General features: G+C 33.6%; 1 protein-coding gene across 8 annotated transcripts in view; it reads left to right on the top strand.

Moving 5' to 3' along the window:
- The window catches only part of WASHC4 (WASH complex subunit 4), a 63,257-nt gene that overhangs the window by 19,486 nt on the left and 18,792 nt on the right, over positions 1-24,979 (top strand). For 6 of the 8 annotated variants that reach the window (XR_009054749.1, XR_009054750.1, XM_057742264.1 and 3 more), the window contains 15 exons: positions 480-606; positions 4,829-4,954; positions 6,782-6,889; positions 7,392-7,538; positions 7,662-7,741; positions 9,076-9,181; positions 9,729-9,845; positions 11,085-11,253; positions 11,527-11,681; positions 13,585-13,659; positions 13,867-13,971; positions 16,648-16,782; positions 18,678-18,786; positions 22,557-22,623; positions 23,094-23,180. Coding sequence is in view for 6 of the 8 variants with exons in the window: in XM_057742264.1 (XP_057598247.1) it covers positions 480-606; positions 4,829-4,954; positions 6,782-6,889; positions 7,392-7,538; positions 7,662-7,741; positions 9,076-9,181; positions 9,729-9,845; positions 11,085-11,253; positions 11,527-11,681; positions 13,585-13,659; positions 13,867-13,971; positions 16,648-16,782; positions 18,678-18,786; positions 22,557-22,623; positions 23,094-23,180 (1,713 nt within the window). In the remaining 2 variants the exon portion in view is untranslated. The remainder of the gene's footprint in view (positions 1-479; positions 607-4,828; positions 4,955-6,781; positions 6,890-7,391; positions 7,539-7,661; positions 7,742-9,075; positions 9,182-9,728; positions 9,846-11,084; positions 11,254-11,526; positions 11,682-13,584; positions 13,660-13,866; positions 13,972-16,647; positions 16,783-18,677; positions 18,787-22,556; positions 22,624-23,093; positions 23,181-24,979) is intronic. The other 2 variants (XM_057742267.1, XM_057742266.1) reach the window with 2 other exon arrangements.

Genomic DNA, 24,979 nt, shown 5'->3' with positions numbered 1-24,979 from the left:
ACATATTTGCATGAATTAATTATTCAGCTTCTTCAAATCTTGGCTCAAAATCACCTTTACAATAAGTCTACTTTGATCACTGTGTTTAAAATTGTACTCTCCACTCCAGTGGCTCTTTTCCCTGATGTATTTTTTCCATAGCACATTTCTGACATCTTACAGATTTCAGTTACTGATTTTTTAATTATACAACTCTCCTTTCTAGAACATAAGCTTCGTGGGGACAGAGGTTTTTGTTTGTTTTGTTTGCTCCTCATTTTTTTTTGTTTTTAGTACTGAGAAACAGTGCCTGGCCTGTATAGGCATTCATTAAATACTTGTTGCTTAAGTAAATTATATATGTATATATGTTATATGTATATTTTGACAGAAAGATGAAATGGCTGCTTGCAAGGAAGTATTTTATTCCAACCAGTATGAAGAAATGGAAGTAAATTTTCTTTCCTGTGCTAAATAACTTCAATATTTTCCTTTGTTAGAGATGTACAGTCTTACTACGTCTTTGTGAGCTCATGGATGATGAAAATGGAATCTATTTTATCTAAAGAGCAGAGAATGGATAAATTTGCTGAAGATCTGACCAACAGATGTAATGTTTTTATACAGGTAGTTGCATCTTCCTTCTTAGAATATTTGGGGGGGGGGGGGGTCATTTCTTTGTTAATCCAGTGTACAGAAGGTACACTTTGGAAGAACTAGAAGGGTAGGATATGTTTTTGTTTTCAAAGCTGAAAATTGATTTGGTTATGTATGTTTGATCTGTTTCACTTATTAATTTAGATTTTCTAATATATGCATTTAAATCTCTACACTCCCTCCAAGGCATGACTATCTTGCTGTAGCCCATATGTTTTGATGTTGTATTTTTATTATTTTCTAGTTCAAAATGTTTAAAAAATTTATTGTGATTTCTACTTTGCTCTCTTGATTATTTTGAAATAGAATTCTTAAAATCTAAATGCATGAGGATTTTCTCGTTATCTTCTTCTTACTGATTTCTAGCAGTACTAAAATACTTCCAGTATTTTGAAGTTTGTTGAGATTTGCATTGTGGTCCAGCCTGTGGACAACTTTGGCAAACATTTCATGTACACTTAAAAAGACTGTAATTTGCTTTTTGTTGGTTGTGGTGTTCTGTATATATCAAGTAAGGTCATGTTTGTTAATGATTTTGTGTGAATATTCTGTCAGTTACTGAGACAATTGGGTTAGAGTCTCCCACTATTATTGTGGATTTTTCTATTTAACCATTGTAGCTTTGTCAGCTTTTGTTTTATGTCTTTTGAGACTGAGTGCATAACATTTAGAATTGTTATAGCTTACTGGTGAGTCAAACCTTTTATCATTATTGATGTCCCTTTTAATCTCTAGTAATGCTTTTTGTCACAGGTCTTTTTTGTGTGATAGTAACATAGCTGTACTAGTTCTTTTAATTAAGGTCTATATGGTCCATCTGTTGTCATTCTTTTACTTGGAACCTGTTTGACTTCTTTATTTAATGTGTTTCCTATAAGCAGCATGTATTTCTCCCCAATAAAACTGTTTCCTGTATATGGCAATATTGATATTCAGATTTAAAATTAGCACCTGATTAGTTGCTTTCTATTTGTCTCACTTGTTCTGTGTCCCTGTTCTTTTCCTTTCTTGCTCTCTTTTGAATTATTTTTATTATTTTATTTTTCCTTCTATTAGTTTAATTTAATATTATATTGTTTTTTAAGTGGTTATTGTAGAGATTTTAAGATGCCTTTTGAACATTCAACTCTAATATAAATTAGTAGTTTTACCACTTTCCAGACAGTATAAGGATCTTAAGCCACTTTAATTCTATTTATCCCCCTCTCGCCTGTGCTGCTGTTGTGTATTTTGATTCTATATATATCTTAAACCTTATAAGAGCATTGTTGCTGTTGTTTTTAATAGTATTGATTTAGATTTACCCATATATTTACCCATTCTGTTGCTTCTTATCCTTCCTGCATCTCCTCATCTTCTACTTGTGGAATACCTGTTAGTATTTCATTTACTTTTTTTATTGTCTTCTGGCTTCTTTTATTTTTGTTGAGAAGTCAGCTATCAGTTTTGTGGCTTTTTCAATATGTGTCTTTGTTTAATTGCTTATAAGATTTACTTTTTGGTTTTTAGCAATATTATTACTTTGATGCACCTACGTGTGGTTCTTTGTGTTTGTGCTGCTTGAGATTTGTAGAGCTTCTGGAATTTGTGGAAGTTCTCAGTCATTAACTCTTTAAGTACTATTTCTGTTCTATTCTCTTTCTGTTCTAGTTATTTTTTCAGTTAAAAACATTAACTGTTATTAAACCCATCTACTGACTTTTTAAAATAAATTTATTTATTTATTTATTGGCTGTGTTGGGTCTTCATCGCTGCTGTGTCAGCTTTCTCTAGCTCCTGAGAGTGGAGGCTACTCTTTGTTGTGGTGTGCAGGCTTCTCATTGCAGTGGCTTCTCTTGTTGTGGAGCATGGGCTCTAGGCGCATGGGCTTCAGTAGTTGCAGCATGTGGGCTCAGTAGTTGTGGCACACAGGCTTAGTTGCTCCACGGCATGTGGGATCTTCCCGGACCAGGGCTCGAACCCGTGTACCCTGCATTGGCAGGCGGATTCTTAACCGCTACGCCACCAGGGAAGCCTGTGACTTATTTTTTCTGAATTCTTAATTTTACTTATTTTACTTTTCAGTTTCTTTTGTATAGTTTCCCGTTCTTTTCTGAAATAATTTTGTTTTTTGTTTTCTTCAACATATTCAACATAATTATTTTGAAGCCCACATCTAATAATTTCATTATGTAGATCTTTCCTTTTTTGTTGTTGTTTGTTTTTGGATATGTCTTATCTCTTTGTATGCATGGTTATTTTTAATAACACATTGTATATGGAAAAACTGTACATATAATTTGAGGATCTAGGTATTGTTTTTCTTCAGAGAGGATTTAATTTTTGCTTCTGATACATAGCTGGTCTAGGACAACTAGCTCCCTGATCACCTCAGCCCAGTCATGGACTGAGATGATTTAAAGTGGGACCTAAATTCTCTGATGGCTGTTTTTACTAGTTCATCCTTACGTTTTAAGGGGTAATTTTTAAGGATCCCAACTCAGAGTCTAGGTGATTTACCAGGACCCCCTTCCCTCCTTGATGGGCCATGAACTCTTATTTTTATCCTTCTTCCCTTGTCGAGGATGTTGAAAGATGTATTTGGCTTCTCTCTTTATTATCCTCTTTTGGAATGGGCAGATGCCTCTGTGGGAAAGCAGCCTCAAACACCAGGCTCACATCTCTGGGTTTCTGTCTCCTCCCAGATCTTGGCCTTGTATTTTCTTATTTTCTTGATAGCTCTTTCACGCTTTCCAAGAGGTTTTAAAAATGTTTTGCCCAGATTTCCTAGTTGTTTTCTGTGGAAAGGTTGGTCCAGATTATTTATTCTACACTTAACAGAAACAGACCCCAGACCTCCCCCACTCCCCACTTATATATTTAAAATACATCCTTCATGTATGCCCTTCACAAATTAATGACCATCTGGGAATGGTGATATTGGCCCATGAGTTCTCTGTCCCTTTTCCCCCCTCAAAAAAGAAACTCCCTTTTCCTGCCTGCCTTAGAATTACAGTTTTGCTGTTCCTTGTCTCTGCTTTTTAACTTTTCCCAGTGCTGCACTAGGGCAGAGTCTGGTGTAATAGTCCCGTAGCTGACAAGGTAAGACTTGTGGCTCTTTCCTGCATGTATGCCCAAGCTTTGGTCTTATTGTCTCCTCTTAGGATGCTACCCTCTCTCTCTTAGTTCTCTTAATTTTATCACATCTCTTCTCCACAGAGCTATTATTGGTTCGCAGAAATGCCCCCCTCCAAGCATTAAGTATCACTCCTTTAGTGAGTCACTGTTGCCAATAGTAGAGCAGGAGAAAAAGGTTAAGAATCACTGGCATATAGCTTCTGCCCTGCCTCCTTGGATATATTCACAATAACATAGTTTAAGTTCATCTCTAAACTGTACATGTATCCTTTTTTGGTCCTTCTTTATAAACCCAAAGAATCTCCATTATTATGTTTTTATGTGTCCTTTTTGGAGGTAAATGAAAATATAATTGAGAGGTAATACCCTTTTTCCTTTTTTGTGTTCTATACTGTTTCCCTGGGTTTACTAGTACTAAATTTTTTTTTTTTTAAACCTCACAAGACCTGTGGCTTCCTTCATGAATAGAAGGGCAGGAGAGAATCTGTTCTTACTGGGCTGGAAGGAAAGTCTGAATAGCACCAACATAAGCAGGAGACATGGTTGCAGATGGATAGTAGGGATTGGCCTGGGTGAAAAAGAAAGGGGCAACTGGCTTGGAATTGAGAAATACTGTTGGATATCTGCGCTAGCCAGAGAGCAGCTCTCTTGCTCCTTCTTATTTTTCCATTCCTACTTAGAATCCTTAGCTCTTGTCTTAAGCTGCAGCAGATAGGAGTCTTTATCCTCTTGCCTGGAAGGTAAGGTAAGGATGAATAGATATCTTCCTGACTTCCAAATTGTTTCTCTGAAAGTTTTGTGTTTTTTTTTAATGGAAAGATTCTTTAACTGTGATTATATGCTTGTCAGCAGTACTAAACTTCTGGTATGTGATAGGTTGCATAACTTTTAAGGGCTGCTTTGAAACTTAACCACCATGTGTAACATTGTGTGAGAAAGTATTTCAGGACTGACTTTAAAATGAACTTTAGAAATACTAGTTATTGGCAAGTTGAAGAATTATTATTACATAGAGAATGAAATCTTGAAGAAAGCTTTTGTGATGATAATCAATGTTTTATATTATTTTTTATAGGGCTTTTTATATGCATATAGTATTAGTACCATTATTAAAACCACAATGAATCTCTACATGTCCATGCAAAAGCCAATGACCAAAACATCAGTTAAGGCATTATGCAGGCTCGTTGAACTTCTCAAGGTAGGTTTTAGATTATTTTGTCTTGCCACTATTATTGAGAAATGACCTGAGCTTAAAGAAGGATTTGTTTTGGTAAGATTCGACTTCTTGATTATGAGAATAAGAAATTATGGAAAAGTATACTTATCTCTCAGTTGGATAAAGGAACTAGCCACTGAAAGAAATTTATAATTTTCTGTGAATGGCCAGTATACTTAAACTTTATTAAAAGTTAACATGCAGTGAAAGAGAAAAGAAGGAAAATGAAAAGGTTAGCCTAAGTATTAGTAAAGTTTTACTCATGGAAGTTTTAAGCATGTTGCATGAGTTTTTAAAAATACACAAGACATTATTTTATAGTTTTAAAATGCATGTGAAGCTAGTTAGCATGAGGCTGTTTATTTTGTAATTTAGAGAAGGTGTTGTAATTTTGAAATTGGAGTACTTTTGAAAGTGTGGTAAAATGTTTCTCAGCATACTCTGTATAAATAAAAAATAAAACTCCTGCAGGCAGGAGAGCCTACTTTTAACCTTTTGTGAAAACTGAAATAAAGATTTGCTAGTAAATTTCTGCTAGTCGTGGCTTTAGATTTGCTTAGGAAATAAAGACAGTTTGGAGGTTGTGTCTTTAGATTTTTAGCATTTTTTTCTTTAAGGTATTTATTATCAGTTATATTTATTTTTTATGAAGTACAAATACAGAAGTGCATATGTGTACAGACGCATATATATCATATCTAATATATAAGCATAATTTAAAATATAATAAACACTTAAAAACCTGTCATCCCATTTAGGAAATAGATTGTTACCGTTATTTTCAAAGCCCCCTGTGTTGTCCCTCCCTGATTGCATCTTATCCTACCGCCTCAGAGGAACCTCTCTCCTGAATTTTATGTTTATTATCCCCTTGTTTCTTTTTAGTTTGCCACATATGAATGACTCTATAACCATTCATTGTTTAATTATAAATGTTTTTGAGATTTGTGTTAATGGAGTAATACTTCATGTATTCTTTGGCTTGCTTCTTTTTATTCAGAGTTTTTTATTTGAAATTATCCATGTTGGGATGACTAGCTGCAGTTCATTAGTTTTCATTACTATGTAGTTTTCCTGGGGGTGGACTTTTGGTTTATTTTCCAGTTTTTGCTATTATAAATAATGTTGCCATTCTTGTATATGTTTCTTGGTGTAATTGTGCAAAAGTTTTCCTGAGGTATTGTATATCTCTGAGTGGATTGCTAGGTTCTATGGTAAAAAGTACATAAATAGCTTTTCAAGATGATGCCAGATTGTTTTCCAAAGGAGTTATATATCAATTTACATACTTCCCACAATACGTTAGACTTACTGTTGTTCCCTAACTGGCCAACATTGGTATCATCAGCCTTTCACGCGCGTGTGTGTGTGCACGCACGTGCACATTAGTGTTTATAAATGATTTTATACTTAACATTCATTTCCCTGATTGTTAATGATGGAATCTTTTCAAATACTATTAATTGTGTTTCTTTTGTGAAAAATATGTTCGTGTCTTTTGTTCAGTTATCTATTGAATTGTTTGCCTTTTTAGAAAAGTGTTTAATTTGTTTGGTGTCTTTACGTATTCTGAGTACTAATCCCTTGTGTATGGCAGATATTTTCTCATACATTGGCTTGTCTTTTAATTTTCTTTATAGTGGCTTTTGATGAACAGAAATTATTAATTTAATATAGTTGAATTTACCAGTCTTATCCTTTATGGTAGTGCCTTTTGCATCTCATTTACAAATGTCTTACCTAACTCAAGGTCATAAAGATATTCTGTAATTTTGCCTAAATGTTTTAAGTTGTTGTGATTCTTTTTAGGCTATAGAGCATATGTTCTACAGGAGAAGCATGGTTGTGGCTGATTCAGTCTCACATATAACACAGCACCTTCAGCATCAGGCTCTTAATTCTATTTCTGTGGCCAAGGTATGAAAGTTAGTATGTATTCAATATGCTTATATTATCTTTCTAGTTTGCCCTTCTATTGTTTTATTTGTGTTTTTTAGTTAAGCCTGTTTACTCCATCTTTTCAAATGCAGTATTCTTGGTTATAATCTCCACAGTATTTTGTGCTGTTACTTAGAGTGATCAGGGTTATCTTTACGCTGAACTTGCAGCATGAACACAGTTCTATTAAAAAATGACATATTATGCATTTTTAAAATATGCATCTTGTTTAAAGAAATTATTTCCTTATTAAATTAATATGATAATTTTGAAGTATGCCTAGTAATTTGCTGTCCCTGACATGCTCAGTGAGAATGTTATGGAAATAAAGCATCTAACATTATCACAAGAAGCTGAACAGGAAAAGTATTTGTCTAAACACTCTTAAATTGAATCATGGAGAAAGATAGCTGAGAAATTTGAGTCTTTTGTATTGTCTCAGATTTAAAGGTGATATTTCCTGTTTTCTTTTATCTTTAAGAAAAGAGTAATTTCTGACAAAAAATATAGTGAACAGCGTCTTGATGTGCTCTCTGCTCTAGTTTTGGCTGAAAACACTCTAAATGGACCAAGCACAAAGCAACGACGACTTATTGTTTCTTTGGCACTAAGTGTTGGCACACAAATGGTAAGTGTATTGCTATTAATTATGGAATAAAAATGAGATCTGAAGTTTCACACTTCCTTATTGCTGACTTAAGAAATCTGTCCTTCAAGTGCAACTTCTCTACCTTTTTCCCTTCCCTGATAGAAAACATTTAAAGATGAAGAACTCTTTCCACTTCAAGTAGTCATGAAAAAGCTGAATCTTATCAGTGAACTTAGAGAAAGGTAAGTAGGGATATGTACTGATACTCAAAAGATAGGGGTAATGGAAACATCAGGGCTTTTTTTTTAAAGAATAGCAAGAAAAGGACTATAACCTAGGTGGATCGTTAGTTCCTCTTTGTAACTTCTTTAGCATGACTAAAATGAGACTGTGACAAGGGGTCATATTTCATTAACTTTGCTTTTACAGTAAGGGTGTAGCTTTTGGAAGAACTCACATGAAAAAATGTGATATAGCCCTTAGAGCATCTGGCAGACCTTGGAACATACTGTGATTATTGTGATGGGTATCGCTAATGGACTTAAAGTTGCTGCTTTATAATAAGGCTTCATCTCTTTGTGAGAGGCGTCTCACATAGTCTTCTATAATTTGGGACATGAATTTGAATTACATTGTTGGCTAGCCAGTCACTAAGAATTAGGTTTTGGAAGGCTAATTTGTATAGCTCCTGTGGCTTTATTGTTTTTTTTTTTTTTTTTTTATGAAGTAAGCAGTAAGTTTCTTAAAGGGACAAGGGGTCTTCTGAATTTTGATTCCCAGCCAAATTAAGGTTACAGCACAATTTTTATTTAATGCTCATATTTATAACATAATGTTTTTGTTGTTCTGAGAAGCTCAGATTTTTGTAATTAGTGGCATTTAACTTTCCATCCAGGGAAGAAATCTTACTATAAGATACTTAATGATCATTTTGTTGCCCTGTAACATGTGAAATAATTGCTTGGCAAAGATTATTGACAGGTTGAGTGCAACTGGCTTTTTTTGTTGTTTTGGTCACAGTTTTTTTTTTTTTTTTTTTTTTTTTTTTTTTTTTTTTTTTTTTTTTTGGCGCACGGGCTTAGTTGCTCCGTGGCATGTGGGATCTTCCTGGAGCAGGGATTGAACCCGTGTCCTCTGCATTGGCAGGCGGATTCTCAACCACTGCGCCACCTAGGAAGCCCCACAGTTTTTTTTGAAAGGTCTCCTTTTCAGTTTTGAGACAGGTAAAATGGTGCATGTGATGCAGGTCTTATAAGTCTAGTCATATCATATAATACTGAAAATAAATTTATTTTAAACTATTTAAAAATTATCTATACTGTTTTTTAAGTATGCTTTAAAACTAAAGTGTATTTGCAGAATTCTGACAACGTCAGGTATTGGAGTGTTTTGTTACTGTTGTTCAACTTGAAAAATATTTCCTTTGTGGCTTTCTGTACCAATTTTGGGTTAAGTGATGTAGGGAATACAAAAATGAGTAAGAGCTCTTACCCTTATGGTATATAATGTTATTCCTTTCATTATTTTTTTGGGTTACTTCAAGTTTATTACCACTAATTACTACTTTACATTGTAGAGTCCAAACACAATGTGACTGTTGTTTTTTATACTGGCATCGAGCTGTCTTCCCGATTTATTTAGATGATGTATATGAAAATGCTGTTGATGCAGCCAGATTACATGTAAGTAAAGAATAATATAAAGAATAAACTCATTTTTTTAGTCACTGTGTAAACCATTTTAATTAATTTTAAAATAAATCATTTAATAAACCATTTTTAAACTGTTGATGCTGTTTTTTAACAGTGCTATGCATATAAAATTTATATAGTGTGTAAATTTTATATTAATACTAATAAATTAATTTAATATATATTTAACTCTGCCCCTCATATTCCTGATCATTCTCATTTCACTGGATTTTAGTTTGTGTCAAAATAATCTATTTGTCAGTAAGGTATATGTTATTCAGATCTTTCCATTTCTTTATGGAAATGAGTGTGTTTGAATGCTCAAGATAGGAAAAGGATAAGTTAACGTGAATTTTTTGGTATACTTAAAGTATATGCTTTAGAGAATAAAATTCAACTCTTACGAAGTAAGATAGTCATGTGTTAAAAAAAGCCTTCAGATTGAGGTTTTGTCTTTTAAGATAGATAATTAACATTTGTGATATAATTTAGAGATGTAGTTTTTCTAAATTCACGTACATTCTGATTTTCTTCTTAGTACATGTTCAGTGCTTTACGTGACTGTGTACCCGCTATGATGCATGCAAGGCATTTAGAGTCCTATGAAATACTTCTGGATTGCTATGACAAGGAAATTATGGAAATTTTAAATGAGGTAACATATTTGAGATTGAAAAGCTTACAGTGTGTTTGGAATGCAGTATTTGGAAAAACTTTTTGAAGCAGGCTTTCACAAATTTAAGATTTATAAATCACTGTCTAGAACAAAGGAACTATCACTATTATGCTATATTGGTCTTTAATTCCTAATTTTTAATATAGAAATCCAGATTAGGAATTTGGAAAACTTTTTTTACTTTATTAAGTAGTATATTTGAATTTAAAGTTCTGTTTATTAGAAGAATGGAAATGCAAAATTGATTTGAATATTGTCTGCAGCTAATGGTAATACAGTTAAGACAACTGTCAATGTTTTATTGAATTTCAGTTGGAGAGCTAATGACTGAAATCTTTTATATTTAAAAGTATAAACCTTATTACTTGTATAACAAATAATTTGAATGCAAAATAGTACGTCTGTCCCTGTTTTAATGAGGCGTATATTGTAAACACTGATATCTTTAAAATTAAATTTCCAGCTAGCAGTATTTTTATGTGGAGGGAGGCATTAAAAATGAGTAAACTTCACAATATAAACCTTATTCAGGTTTGATAAAATTGTAAAATTTTTAATATAATTTCTCATATTAAATATTTATGTTTAGAAAATAAGACACATGCCTGGCCGGTATTTAGAACCCCATGGTACACCAGCAAGGATGATTGATTTCATCGCCTTCAGCTCAATGAGTTTTGTGATTTTTAATGATTATTACAAGGAAGCTTTTGAAAAATTCTCTCTTGCATATTCTCAGGACTTTTCTTCCTTTGTTGTTGGTTTCTATAAATTTTATGCTTTATATAGTACGAAGGTAAGTCAAAAATTATCCGCACTCCAGTTATATTAAAACTGTAATTTCTGTAGCCAGAGTGTGGATAATTTTTGACTCACCCTCGTTATATTCATGTTGCTTGTAATGAAGCCATCAGACATTAGCTTTTGATTTTCTTTTCAAGGGTGTGATACTTAAAATACTAATAAATTCACTAGAACTTATCTAACTGCTTCCTGGTCAAAAAAAAAAATTGATTTTGAATGGACGGCAAAATAGTATCACTCTCCCAATAAAATATTTTACCATAGAGTATGTAGACTCTTAAACTAGTTTGACAAATTTTTTTCATCATTGCACTGATTATAAAACTCTTAACAGTGAGAACATAGACACCTAGAAGAATGACACAATTGGAATATCATTTTGAAAAATTAAGATATCAATTCTTTTGTGAATAGCATTTGCTGGACAAGTTGTGCAAAGAAATAGAGAAGGACCTGCGACTTTCCGTACATACTCATTTAAAGCTGGATGACAGAAACCCTTTCAAAGTTGGCATGAAAGACCTGGCCCTTTTTTTCTCTCTGAACCCAATTCGGTTTTTCAATCGTTTCATTGACATTCGAGGTGAGCGTTCTGGTTTCCTTCTTAGGGTCATATTCTATATCTGTTTGCCCTATTAAAGAACAAATAACAAAAATGAAACCTTGAGAAAATCTTTCTTTGTATTAGTCCGTTTATTCTTGAATTTCTTCTTGTTTCTTCATTGTTATTCTTCTAGCACCTTATTTTAAAAGAAGAAATTTAATGTTCAAAGACAAATTGTTTCCTTTTTAGTTTCATTTCTCTTCCTTTCCTACTGTTTCATGGATTTAAAAAGTTTTGATTTTTTTTTTTAAGCTTATGTAACTCACTACCTAGACAAGACCTTCTACAACCTAACAACAGTAGCTCTTCATGACTGGGCCACTTATAGTGAAATGAGAAATTTAGCTACTCAGCGTTATGGATTGGTTATGACAGAGGCACATCTTCCTAGTCAGACTTTGGAACAGGTATAGTATAGACTGTTTTTATAGTCTGATTGTAGCATGATAACAATATTTCTCTAAGAAAAATTTTCTCTTTTTACTATATTTAGTATGTGTTTATGTTTCAAGAAAATATTTGCTAGGGACTTCCCTGGTGGCATAGTGCTTAAGAGTCTGCCTGCCAGTTCAGGGGACACAAGTTTGATCCTTGGTCCAGGAAGATACCACATGCCATGGAGCAACTAAGCCTGTGTGCCACAACTGCTGAGCCTGTGCTCAGGAGCCCATGAGCCACAACTGTTGAGTCCACGTGCCACAAATACTGAAGCCCACGTGCCCGGAGCCCATGCTCTGCAACAAGAGAAGCCACCACATGGGAGGCCTGCACACCACAATGAAGAGTAGTCCCTGCTCTCTGCAACTAGAGAAAGCCTGTATGCAGCAATGAAGACCCAATGCAGCCAATAAATAAATAAATAAATAAATAAATAAAATTTTTTTTATATACAGCTTTTCAGAAACATTGGGATAGGGAAGAGACTTCTGCCGGATTTTAAAAAGTTTAGTCAGGGTCACAGTTAAGGATTTTAAACCTAGGTATAATATATAAGCTTTAACATCTTATAAAAATGGTTAAATTTATGTAATTCTTTTTTTTTTTTCCATAGGTTTTTTATTTTATTTTATTTTATTTTTTTTTTTATTTTTTTTATTTTTTTATTTTTTTGGGGGTACACCAGGTTCAATCATCTGTTTTTATACACATATCCCCTGTAATTGTATTCTTAAAATGAGGCATGCAAAAAAGTGTTCAGCATTACTAATTGAATAAACTAATTCACAGTATGGCAGTATTTCATGAGTGCAAAGTTTTGTTCTCAGTTAATTTGCATGCAGTTCTTCCTAAGATAATCCAGATAATATTTATCAAAAAAACGTGAATTCACTTCCAAAATTTGAGGATCAAATTTTTTTGTTCATCTTACTGCATGTATAAAGGGACCAATTCTGGGATCAGTTTGTATATTCTTTCATTCATTTATTTATAAATTTAATATTTACTGAAAACATGCTAGGCACTGAACTACATTTAGAAATACAAAAATAAATAGAAACAGTCTCAGCTCATGTACCTGTATAGCCTGGTGGGAGAAAAAATGAGTAAATAAATTTTTAGATTAAAAGATGAGAAAATCTTTAAATCAAAGAGGTATTGTAATATTACTTTGAGCCCCAATTAGAAAAGCTGTGGAACAGTTTATATGATACCATTAGGTATTAGAATAATAACAGAAGAATGAAGGATTCTTATTAGGTAACTTGTGTATTAAAGGTGGTTTAGTATAATTAAAAGAAGCATAAGGATTTGGAATTAGACCTTTTAAAATCTCTGGGTTTTGCCTCTTCCTAGCTATGTGACCTTGCAGAACTCCTTTAGCTTCATTTTCTTCAGCTGTGGAATTTAGAAGAATAATACCTCATTTTGGAAAATTCCATATAAAGAACCTTGCCCAGTGCCTGAAAAATGGTATATATTTTATAAATATCAACACATATTCTGGCTACCTTTTGGAATCTGGCCATTAGTTTATTTTGTAAAAATTATGGAAAAAATCCTTGGGAAGACAAATATTCTTAAGAGTGGTGGGGAAATGATTTTGAGTCATGGATCTTTGAAATTTTTTAATTTGATTGTTCCTGTCTACATAGTAAGTATAAGATAAGCAGTCAGATTTCCTCAAGCAGATAGTCCTAATTGTACATGTCAGAAGGTCCTTTTTAAACTTTGGTTGTACTTTTTGTATAGATGTTCTTTAAAATAATTTAAAAATATTGGGAGACTTATAAGCAACAAGTCACTATATTGATACAAGTCTGATGATTTTAAACTAATAATAATAGAATTTCTGTGTGGATTGTTTTATAGGGCCTGGATGTCTTGGAAATTATGAGAAACATTCACATATTTGTGTCTCGATACCTCTATAATCTCAACAATCAAGTGAGTTTTTAGAAAAAATTTTTTTATGTGCTGAAGGGCAAAGAATTGATTCTCAGTAGTGAATGTTAATAAAGTAAAACCAAAAATAATTGTTTAGAGATCATCTTGTTTGCTCCTTTGATTTCACTATATTATCTTGAGTAGAATTCTGAAATTCCTGGGTTAACCAACCAGTGTTTGCTGTGGATTGTGTTTGTTTCATTACAGATTTTTATTGAACGAACAAGCAATAACAAACATTTGAACACTATTAATATTCGACATATTGCTAATTCAATTCGAACACATGGCACGGGAATCATGAATACAACAGTAAGAACCTTCTGGGAGGGGGGTTGGGTGGGTAATAGACCCTGTTTAATTTGGTAATTTCATAAATAGTTTTTTTAATCAAATATTCTGGTAAATATACATTATTGCCTGTTCATGTTATACCTTGATTTCCATTTTTCTGTTTGGTATAATTAAAATGTCTGGCACTGAAATTGTGTTAGATATAATGGAAGCTTTGTGATTCAAAGGCACTTCAGAATGTTTTACCATCTCAGAATCGTCATTATAAATAACATTGGAGATGTGAGGACAGCAGCATAAATATATATCTGGGTGGATTGTCTGATATTCTCTGTAAATTGCTTTAAAAAAATTTATGTGTTTATTTATTTATTGGCTGTGTTGGGTCTTTGTTGCTGCACGCAGGCTTTTCTCTAGTTGTGACGAAGGGGGGCTACTCTTCGTTGTACTGCGCAGGCTTCTCATTGCGGTGGCTTCTCTTGTTGTGGAGCACAGGCTCTAGGCGCACGGGCTTCAGTAGTTGTGGCACGTAGCTCGCGAGCTCTAGAGCAAGGCTCTGTAGTTGTGGCACACGGGTTTAGTTGCCCCGCAGCATGTAGGATCTTCCTGGACCAGGGATTGTGTCCCCTGCATTGGCAAGTGGATTCTTAACCACTGCACCACCAGGGAAGTCCATGTAAGTTGCTTTTGAAAGCAAATCATTGATAGTTTATTTAACATCAGTCATGCTCTTTTTTGCGGGGGGTGCTTACTGGTTATTTGATATCTGTAAAAATAGCAGCTTGCTAAAAAACACCTTGAATCTGCCTAGAAATGGGCATTCAATCACTTGAGAGAATCATTTGAGCTTATATGCTATTTTTCCTTCAGTGGAAAAAGAAGTTTGTAAATTTACCTGGTTTTCAGGCCACATTTTCTCCTTGAAGAAAAAAGAATGCAAATGTTTAAATAGTAAAATATTACTATGTGTATTTGGGAGTAAGGGAATAGGGAGAAGTTACATAACTGGAAAGTTACATAGGGACCATTTTTGTGTCGTGGGAAAGCCATTGAAGTATTTGCGCTCATAAGTAATGTGATTGAAGCTCTGTGTTAGTGGTGACCGATAGAGAAAGGAGACAGATAGTCAGAGTTTCAAATTTAAAACAAGGAGTCATCCATGTAGAGATGTCTGAACCTTTCAGTATAAATAAACTTTGAACCTTTAAGGATCAAACTCTTCTTTGACCTCATCCATGTAACATATAATTATGCTTGTAGTTTGTGTGTCTCAGGCACTGTGCTAGGCACTAGGATAAGAGAAACAGACATTTCTTGCTCTCACAGTAATTGTACTCTGGCAGGAGAAACAGCTGTTAATCAGTCAACCACACTAATGAGTGTGAATCCCTGGTGTCTGGGGATGATGAGACGAGCAAAGAGGAAGTGGGCTCAGAGGCTAGCACGGTACCTGTTATTAAGAGTGGGAAGGATAGGGAAGAGACTACTGGTAAGGCTACTGCTACTGAGGAGATCAAGCAGAAGCAACATTTAACCCACAAGAAGAGTTCTGAGAAAGCACCCATTTCTATAACTGGGTGGTGAAGACCATTAAAAGTCATACATATGCAAAAATAATTAGCAATATTTGAGGGTGGTGGGGATGGAAATTAGCAGGTCAGAATTAATCTTGTTATTTTGACTTTAATTTCAGCTCAACTGCTACTTTTTCATTGTTTTCTGAGTCTAGATCAGGGCCTTTTAACCTATTTTCAAAGCACCCACACTTCTCGTTTTAGAAATTATTGTAGTTGAGATGTAATAGTTTATTTAACATATGCTTGTCTTAAAATGCCTGCCACTCCTGCTGGAATACATACTTGCTGATGATAAAGACCATGTCTAGCATGAGAGCAGGCAGGCACATGGCCTTGCACACAAGCGGTGCTCAAAATATTTATGGATAAATAAGTGAATGTTTACTATCTTTCTTCAGGAAAGATCAAAGAGCACCACGTTTCTTTCTTTAGTATCATTTTAAATGTATAGATTAGTAATAAGTAATCTTATAGATGGAGGAACATAGAAACTTCTGAGTGTGGTTTATGGCTTAAAAACTAGAGTGTCAAAGCTGGTTTATGATTCTCACTATAACTCTTAGTCTTATTATGAGAGTATTTTCCATTTTAAAAATATTTATTTATTGGTTGCATTGGGTCTTTGTTGCTGCACACGGGCTTTCTCTAGTTGTGGTGAACGGGGGCTGCTCTTTGGTGTGGTGCGAGAGCTTCTCTTTGTGATGGATTCTCTTGTTGCAGAGCACCGGCTCTAGGTGTGCGGGCTTCAGTAGTTGTGGCACGTGGGCTCTAGAGCGCAGGCTCAGTAATTGTGGTGAATGAGTTTAGTTGCTCCATGGCATGTGGGATATTCCTGGACCGTGGATTGAACCCGTGTACCCTGCATTGACAGGCAGATTCTTAACAACTGCACTACCAGGGAAGTCCCCCATTTTTTAAATTTCTTTTTTTCCTTTTGTATCATAAAAATATTTAAGGAGAGCTTTTAGAAAGTTCTGTAAACGTGGGCAAAAAAACAATTTATTTAAATATTTCAGGTCCAATATGAATTAGACTTCATAAATAATTTTATTCAGTAATATTGATTTGAAATTAATTTTTGTTAACTTTTCCAATTTTTTAAATTTTAATTTTATAGGTTAATTTCACCTACCAGTTTTTGAAAAAGAAGTTCTATATATTTAGCCAATTTATGTATGATGAACATATCAAATCCAGATTGATTAAAGATATTCGGTTTTTCAGGGAAATCAAGGACCAAAATGATCATAAGGTATTTTTACATATTCTTTTTAAGGTAGCTTGACTCAACTATTGAGTATATGAGCATACCTTATATTACTGTGCTTTGCTTTATTGTGCTTTGCAGATACTGTGTTTCTTACAAATTGGTTTGTGGCAAACCTGTGTTTTCAGATGATGGTTAGCATTTTTTAGCAATAAAGTATTTTTAAATTAAGGCATGTACATTGTATTTTACAGATAATGCTATTGCATACTTGTTAGACTACAGTACAGTGTAAGTGTAACTTTTATATGCACCGGGAAACAAACAAATTCATGTGACTCACTTTATTGTGATATCTGCTTTATTGCGGTGGTCTTGAACCAAACCTGCAGTACCTCCAAGGTTTGCCTGCGTGGCAGATATTTATGCTAAAATTCATTATCAGTTACTCTACTGGGTTTTTTATTTTTTCTTTGTTATTTTTCATATAACATCTCCTTGATTTGTCCTCCAGTTTTCTGTATTTTCCCTTGCAATTTCTTACTCTCTGCATTTATTGTAAAAAAAGTATAAGAAAAAATTAAATGATCAGTGTATTCAGGTGTTAATTTTCTTTGCATACTCATTTTGAAACATTTAAGCAATATAGAGTGCATAAACTAAATGTCCTCCCTCATTTCTCTTTCCTTCCAATTCCATTTTCTGGAGGCAGTGGCTATTAACAGTGTCATATGATGCCTTCCAGATATCTGTGTGATAAACATGTATTTGTGCATTACAAATATTGCTTTTTTTCTTAATAGAAATGGGCTAAAGCTGAACATACTGTTTTGCAGTGTGCTTATAACGTCAGCACTTCTGGATCTGTCTTATTCTTTTAAAGAGATGATAGTAAACTTGCACTGTAACTCCTTTAACCTTCTCCTACTGTTGGATATTTAGTTTCTTCTGATTTTTCTGTTACGAACAGTGCTACAGATAACTCCCTTGCACATTTATCTGTGTGTTCAGCTATTTTTGAAAGACAGATTCCTTGAAGAAGAAAAGGGCAAAGAATAAGAGTATTTAAAATTCTGGTACATATTGCCAAGTACTCAGAAAATACTGCATCAATTGACATTCCCGTCCATAATTTATAGGAATGTCGTTTTCCCTTCAGCCTCAGGGCTAAGTTTTCCCATAGTGAAATGAAGAATTGCAAGTGGTAACAGTACAGAGGCGCACAGCCATGTGGAGAGAGAACCAAAAGGCTCTAGACGCTTTAGATGGATCTTACATTTGATTTGTCGCATCCAGAACTATTTTAAGCATCACCTAGTTCCAGCCCTTTTATACACTAGTTGTTAGTTCTTTTCAGTATGAGCAGCAAGATATTACTTTCTAGTGAAATAATTATTAAAATTATAGATTACAGTTAAAATCAGTAGAAAATTATATTAACTCATTTTTATTGGAACAGAAGTTGCTAGTGTTCAGAGAAATAAATAATACTGTTGTATAAGAATTGCTTCCATTTTTTATTAAGATAAAATGAGTGATTTCCTAAATCTTTTAATTGGCTAAGACTTGAAAAATTAAAAGTCCCTAATACTTCTCAGGCCATGGAAACTTGGTCACACATCTCTAAACACATGTTTCTAGGGGAAATTGATTTCTTTTATCTATCTCATAGAGTAGTTGGGTGTTGGGAGACAAATAATGATGGTGGGAAACCTTAGTTTGGTGGCATTAGTAATTATTTTTCTTATTTAATTTATATTGACCTTGATATTGGTAGTTTTGTGCTATAAATTTTTTGTCATTAGGCTTCAGTGATTTTTTAATTTTTTTAAGCATAGTGGAAATACAGAATTAGAAGAGACAGTGGTATTGGCATGGTTGATTTGGTAGGCATTTTGGGGTCTTTATTAATAATGGTGGTCTTTAAATTCTCTCTCTAGTATCCTTTTGAAAGAGCAGAAAAATTCAATCGAGGCATCAGAAAACTTGGGATAACCCCAGAGGGACAAAGCTACCTTGATCAGTTCAGGCAACTCATCAGCCAAATTGGTAAGTTATTGTAAAAGTGTTGGGAAATAAAGTAAAAATCCCAAGAATCTGTCTCATATATTAAGTATCTCATATGAATAAACTTAATATGTGAGTGCCTAAGTTTAGCTTTATTCCACTAGTGATTTCGTTTTCTTACCAAAAGTTTTTCAAGTATGATTAGACTGTTGATGCAGAAATAACTGATAGATTGTGGATTACTTTAAATAACTATAATATTTATAAATAAAATAATATAAATAAATATTTTTGTGGATAAATAAAAGCTCTTCAATTAAATTAAAAATATAACCAACTCATCTCAAAGGCTGTACTCAGAGTAAATAGTTAACTGGTAACTATTGGGTACCTGCTGTGTTCAAGGCACTGTTTTAGACTTTTAAAAGAGGTTCCTCAAGTTAAGCCTAAATGCAAAGGCGTAAAATGTTTATGTGAAAAGTTAATAATTTTTCTATACTACATCATTTCATATTTATATATAATTTCTTAAGTTGTCCTGCTTACAGGTAGAACTTGTTTTCTGAAATGTGTAACACTGTATTTAAAAACAGGAATTGCATTTAAAAATAATCTTAGATTAAAAAAACTTATTTGAGCTTTTCATGTATATTATGTCTATTAATGTCCTTACAGTAACCCTTGAGATAGGCATGTAATCACCTTTTTAAAGATGAAAAAAGAGAAACTCAGAAATAAGTGCCATTGCTGGGACTTGAACCAGGGTTTTTCGGCTCCAAGTCCGAAGGTGTTTTACGTTCTTCACAGTTGGAGACACCGAGCAGTTAGTAAATTTTTATTGAGTATAATTTGGTAAAATAGTGCCTCCTGAGATTCATTCATTCATCAAACATTAATAAAGGTTCTGTTACACCAGTTTTTTTCTAGATGCTAAGAATACAAATAGCCTTTATTCTCAAGGGGCTTTAAGTTTACTAGTGGGAAAAGTATTATAAGCATTTAGTTAGGGAGTAAGGTCAATGAGCATTAGCTTAAGTTTTATAAATTAATTGGTTTACATATTAGACCTTTCTATTTTATGTTAGTACCAGAACTTAGAGAATTTTACCTTAGTATATTTTTTATTTTGAACAATTTAATAATGAGGCATTATCAGATAAGTACTGTTACATTCATAGTGACATTTGATGTCATATTAGATTGTAAACTTCTGGAGCGATAGTTTTTAACCCTTTTTGAGAATCTGGTGAAAAGTCTGGATTGATTTTTCCCAGAACAATGCGCATATACACGCTCATATACAATTTTGAGTGTGATATACTGGAGTTCAGATGCTCAATTTGGAGTCCATGGACCTCAAATTAAGAGCTGTTTTCCTAGAGCAGTGTTTGTTAAAACCTCACTTAATTCACATAATATCTGAGCTTTTTTCCCACATGAACACTACCTGTGGTAGTATTTATTTCATGTTTTTACATTTTTTAAAAGTATAACTTTTTACTATGAAATTATTGTTAAATCATGAGCTTAGTATGCTAGTTGTTTTTCCCCCAATACATGTCAAAGTACATGTTTTTCCCCAGTACACAAAAAATAATGTCACCTCTGTTGCCACTAGCATATATGCCACAGTTGCTGAATATTGTCCTTTTCACTTTGTTCCAGTATTTTATTCTTTATTCTCTTATTAGGAAATTTATATAAATTCTTTACCTCTATGTATGAAAATTGTAATGTGCTTTTGAGTCTGTTAACTCTCTTGAGAAAAGGAGTAAGGAATCTCAGAGCTGGGAGCAAAATGAGAAGTTCTTTTGTCTAATAACCTGCCTGCTGAAATAATTAACAACTATTAACATTTATTGAGCATTTATTTACTACATGCCAAGGCTGTTCTGAGTGCTTTATATGTTCTAACACCTGTAAAACTCGCAACGCTATGAACTAAATATTATTTCCATTCATTCATTCCACAGGTTTATTGAGGACAACACAGTGTTTCTAGGTGTTGGTGATATCTATGACAATAAACAAAGTCTTTGCCCCTTTAGAGCTTAATTTAACAGATGAGGAAACTGAGACACAAAGTTTATAACTTTACCTAGGTTTTTATAGCTAAAAAGCACAGAGTCCAGATTTGAACCCAAATAGTCTGGCTTCAGAGGTTTGCTCTTAACTGCTACTCTCTTTTTGCTTCTCACTAGCACATTTTGATCGGCCAGATACAGGTTTGACAGTTTGGAGGAAAGCAGTCAAACTAGATACTTGATTTTTGTAAGATGCATATTAAAGAAACATTTTAACATCATGTCTTATACTGGGATAGGCCTTAAAATAGATTCAGTGATACCTTTAATTGGTATCAGATGAGACAATGTATGTAAAGTACATATTACTGTAATATATGGTTGTGAAATGTTAACTGCTTCTTACCTTTTTGTCTGTTCTTTCTCCCAAGTAATTTCATTTCATTTGAGTAGGAAATGTGGGCTCTAGTGATAGAGCGGTGAAGACAACAAAAGCTGTATCATGGATCTTGTGTTCTAGTGGGAGGAGACACAAACAAAAAGATATGTAATGTATCAGTGATAGGTGCTGAGTAAGGAGATGTAGTGGGGCTGGGCAGTGCTATTTAGTGCTATTCAGGAAAAGCTCTAAGGAGGTGACATATGCGCAGGAACTTAAATAACATGAAGGAATAAGACATATGCATGCATAGCTAGGGAAAGAATATACCAGAAAGAGGCGACAGTAAATGCAAAAGCCCTGAGTCTGCTTGGCATTTTGGGAAATAAGTTAGTGAATGGAGTTAGTGAAGACCTGAATGGTAGGGCATGGTATCAGAATAGCAACAAGGGGCGAGATCATATAAGGCTGTGATGACCATGTTAGGAATTTGGATTTTTATTTTGGGGTCGAAAGCCATTATAGAGTTTTCAGAAAAGGAATGAAGTGCTCCAACTTAGTTTTAAAAGGACCACCAGCTGCTATGTAAAGGAAAACATTGTGGGGGTGAGATGCTAAAGATGTAAGTAGAGAGATTAGGAGGCCATTGCAAAGTGTGATATTCTAGGCAAGAGATGGTGGTGGTTTGGAATAGGGTGATAGCTGTGAAGGTGGTGAAAACTGGTTGGATTCTGGCTACATTTTGAAGGTAGAGCCAAAATAATTTGCCCATTGATTAGATATAAAGTGTGAGAGAAAGCAAGGAGTCAGGAATGACTTTAGTGCATTTGGCCTGCACTACTGGAAAGATAGAATTGTCAGTTTCTAAGGTAGAAAATATAATTGGGGATGAAGATCTTGAGTTTGAGTTGAACTTATTAAATTAAAAATTTTTAGACATGTAGGTATAGGCATTGCATAAAAAAGCCTAGAGGAGTAGTCAAGGTTGGACATATTAGTTTGGGGGGCATCAAATAAGGATTTCTTGATGTCACTTCCAGCAGTGTGTATGAGCAGGAGAGGGAGAGACAGGCACATACTTCATTTGTGACCGAGGAAATTATTCATATAGTAATACTAAAATGTTTGATTTTTTTAAAAATGTAGTCAGCATTTAATGAATTTACAAATGAAAGTTACATTTATTTTTAAAATATTTAATATAGATGTATATATGTACGTTTATGTTTTAAGTGCACAAATACTTAAGTTTTATTTTTATGGAGCAAAAACTGAAGTAAAATACAGCAGAATCTCTTGGTACTTAGGAATGGGAACCTTGTAGTTGCTGTAAATAACTGTATTCCTGATTATTAGAACTTAGAGTTATTTGTACAAACATCTGATTTTTTGTGTGTGTGGTTTTTAAGGTAATGCTATGGGCTATGTACGAATGATAAGATCTGGTGGCCTTCATTGTAGCAGCAATGCCATTAGGTATGGATGCAAACGTATTTTTGCCTTGTTTATACCATTTAGAAATTTTATGTTATTTAAATCTGTATTGTAAGTAATATTGTAGAGAAGGTTTTTTTGTTGTTGTTGATGTATTTTGAGATCACATATGGAAGAAAATCATTAATTCTACTAGTTACATTTCTCAAATTTTAAGACTATAGCAGACCTTTGAGAAGCTTTATTTCTCTTAACGCTGTAGTTAATTTGTTTTGTTGGTACAGTTTGTGAATGTTCTATAGATTACATGATTTTTAATGATTATAATGTGATTATTCATATATCTAAAATTCTGTTTTGGAACTAAAGTGATATTAGTAATATAACTGAAATGAAAAGTTCTTTCCAAAGATATAGTTGAGAAATTTAATCTTACAGTACTGCTTTCATATATATCTCAATTGCACATATTTAACTTGCCTTAATAAATTCCTTCCCACATTCTTATGTAGATTTGTACCTGATCTTGAAGATATTGTAAATTTTGAAGAACTAGTAAAAGAAGAAGGTCTTGCAGAAGAAACATTAAAAGCAGCAAGGTAATTTAATTTTTGAATAATTTAAATTTGGAGATTTAAAATGTGTATATTCATTTAAATGTTAAAGACAAGACTAGAGGATAATATATAAACTTAGATGTCAGGGTTTTTACTATGCAAGTAATGGTCTCAGTTTATGAAATATAATTTTTTTAAGACTATAGTATTCTGAGATCTTTCCACCTTCATTAAAAGCGATCTCCTAGGCCATGCTTTGTAATACATCTGAGTGTTGAACACCTGACATGTGGCTAGTCCAAACTGAAATGTGTTAAAGTGTAAAGTTCATAACTAATTTGGAGGATTTAGTGTTTAAAAAAGAATGCCAAATATCTCATTAATAAAATTCATTTCATCTATTTCTTTTTACTCTTTTTTAAATTTCTGTTTGCCAACCCAATTCTAGAATATTGGTCCTTTCATGTAACCTAGAGCAGCAGTGTCCAGTACAGTAGTCATTACCACATATAGCTGTTGAACACTGAAAATAAGGCTAATGGGACTAGGGAACTGAATTAAAATTTTTATTTCATTTAAATTTAAATAGCTAATGACTGTTTGGACAGTGCAGATCTATAGACTTGAGTAAGTAATTTTGTAACAGTTTAAAACTTGAGAGAGGCATGCAGAATTGTTAAGAAAGTCTTTAGAAAACTAAATTTTATTATTAATAATTGTAACAGTTACTGAGTCAGACATGAAGGGGTACCCCTGGAAAAAGTGGAGACAATTTCAGTATCAAAAAGAATAATGGTAGAAATTGCATATAATACATTGAATTAAAAAAGAAACTGTGAGTATAGTGAAAATAAGAAAAGTTGGAGAAACAGAGGGAAAAAGTTCCTTTTTACAGTGCTAGCCAGCTAGTAAATACTGAAGGGATGAGAAAATTTAGGGGAAAAAAAACAGTTTTGCACCCATCACTTTAATACTTGAAATGAGACAAATCATCAATGGATTCGCAAACATTTTTGGAGAACAGAGTATTCATTCACTATGAAAAAATTATCTCACAAGTGGAGTATTAATCACAAAGGGAAGAAACAACTTCACAATGGAGAGGCTGATGTATTCCACCTTAACCAAGTGATCAAACTTAACATCACCACTAACAGGACGTGCTGACATTATAGGGCCCCTTGATGGAGTGTAATGGCAGGTATTGATACCTGTGTTGTATTCTTGCCCAAACTGTTTACTCATCAAGTGATAAAAAGTGCATGGCAGGTGAAGTCAGGGAATTATGAGGTTATGATAATTAATTGATTATCTAAGTGGACATTAAGTCTTCCAGAATGATGGAGGAGGACTGGGGCAGGTATCATAGTCCAAGATAAATAAATGTAGAGCAGTGGTTAAAACTGTTATAGATGCGTGCTTTCAGGAGCGGGTAGTTGGATATAATTGGATCCTGTGAGTCTCAAGAGGAGAGATTTCTAAGACTGTCTAGTGGTGGGGGAATAATAATTTGAAAGTGGTAATAGCTATACATAAGGGATGTAGGAGAAAAAGCAGCTGATGTTTCTGAAGGTTAAGTGGGAGCTAAGTTCTTGAAGAGGAGATGGGTTTCAGTTGAGGTAAGGAGGTATAGAAGAAGTGTTAGTGAAGAGATTTAAGATGAAAAGGAATTTATTTACAATGAAATGGAATTCTACAGGGTTCGTTGTGGGGAGAAGAAATACAAAACTCTATAAAGAGCCAAGAGGCCCTACATTTCTGTTTTAGGGGTTAAGTTATTTAAACAATATTGATTAGCCTCTGTCCATAAAAAAATGAGTTCATTCTGAACCCCAAGGAGG

The sequence above is a fragment of the Hippopotamus amphibius genome, chromosome 7, assembly GCF_030028045.1.
Source record: "Hippopotamus amphibius kiboko isolate mHipAmp2 chromosome 7, mHipAmp2.hap2, whole genome shotgun sequence".
In the NCBI taxonomy this organism is placed as follows: Eukaryota; Metazoa; Chordata; class Mammalia; order Artiodactyla; family Hippopotamidae; genus Hippopotamus; species Hippopotamus amphibius.
Note: the sequence above shows the minus strand (reverse complement) of the source record. Positions and strands in the feature narration are given on the sequence as shown.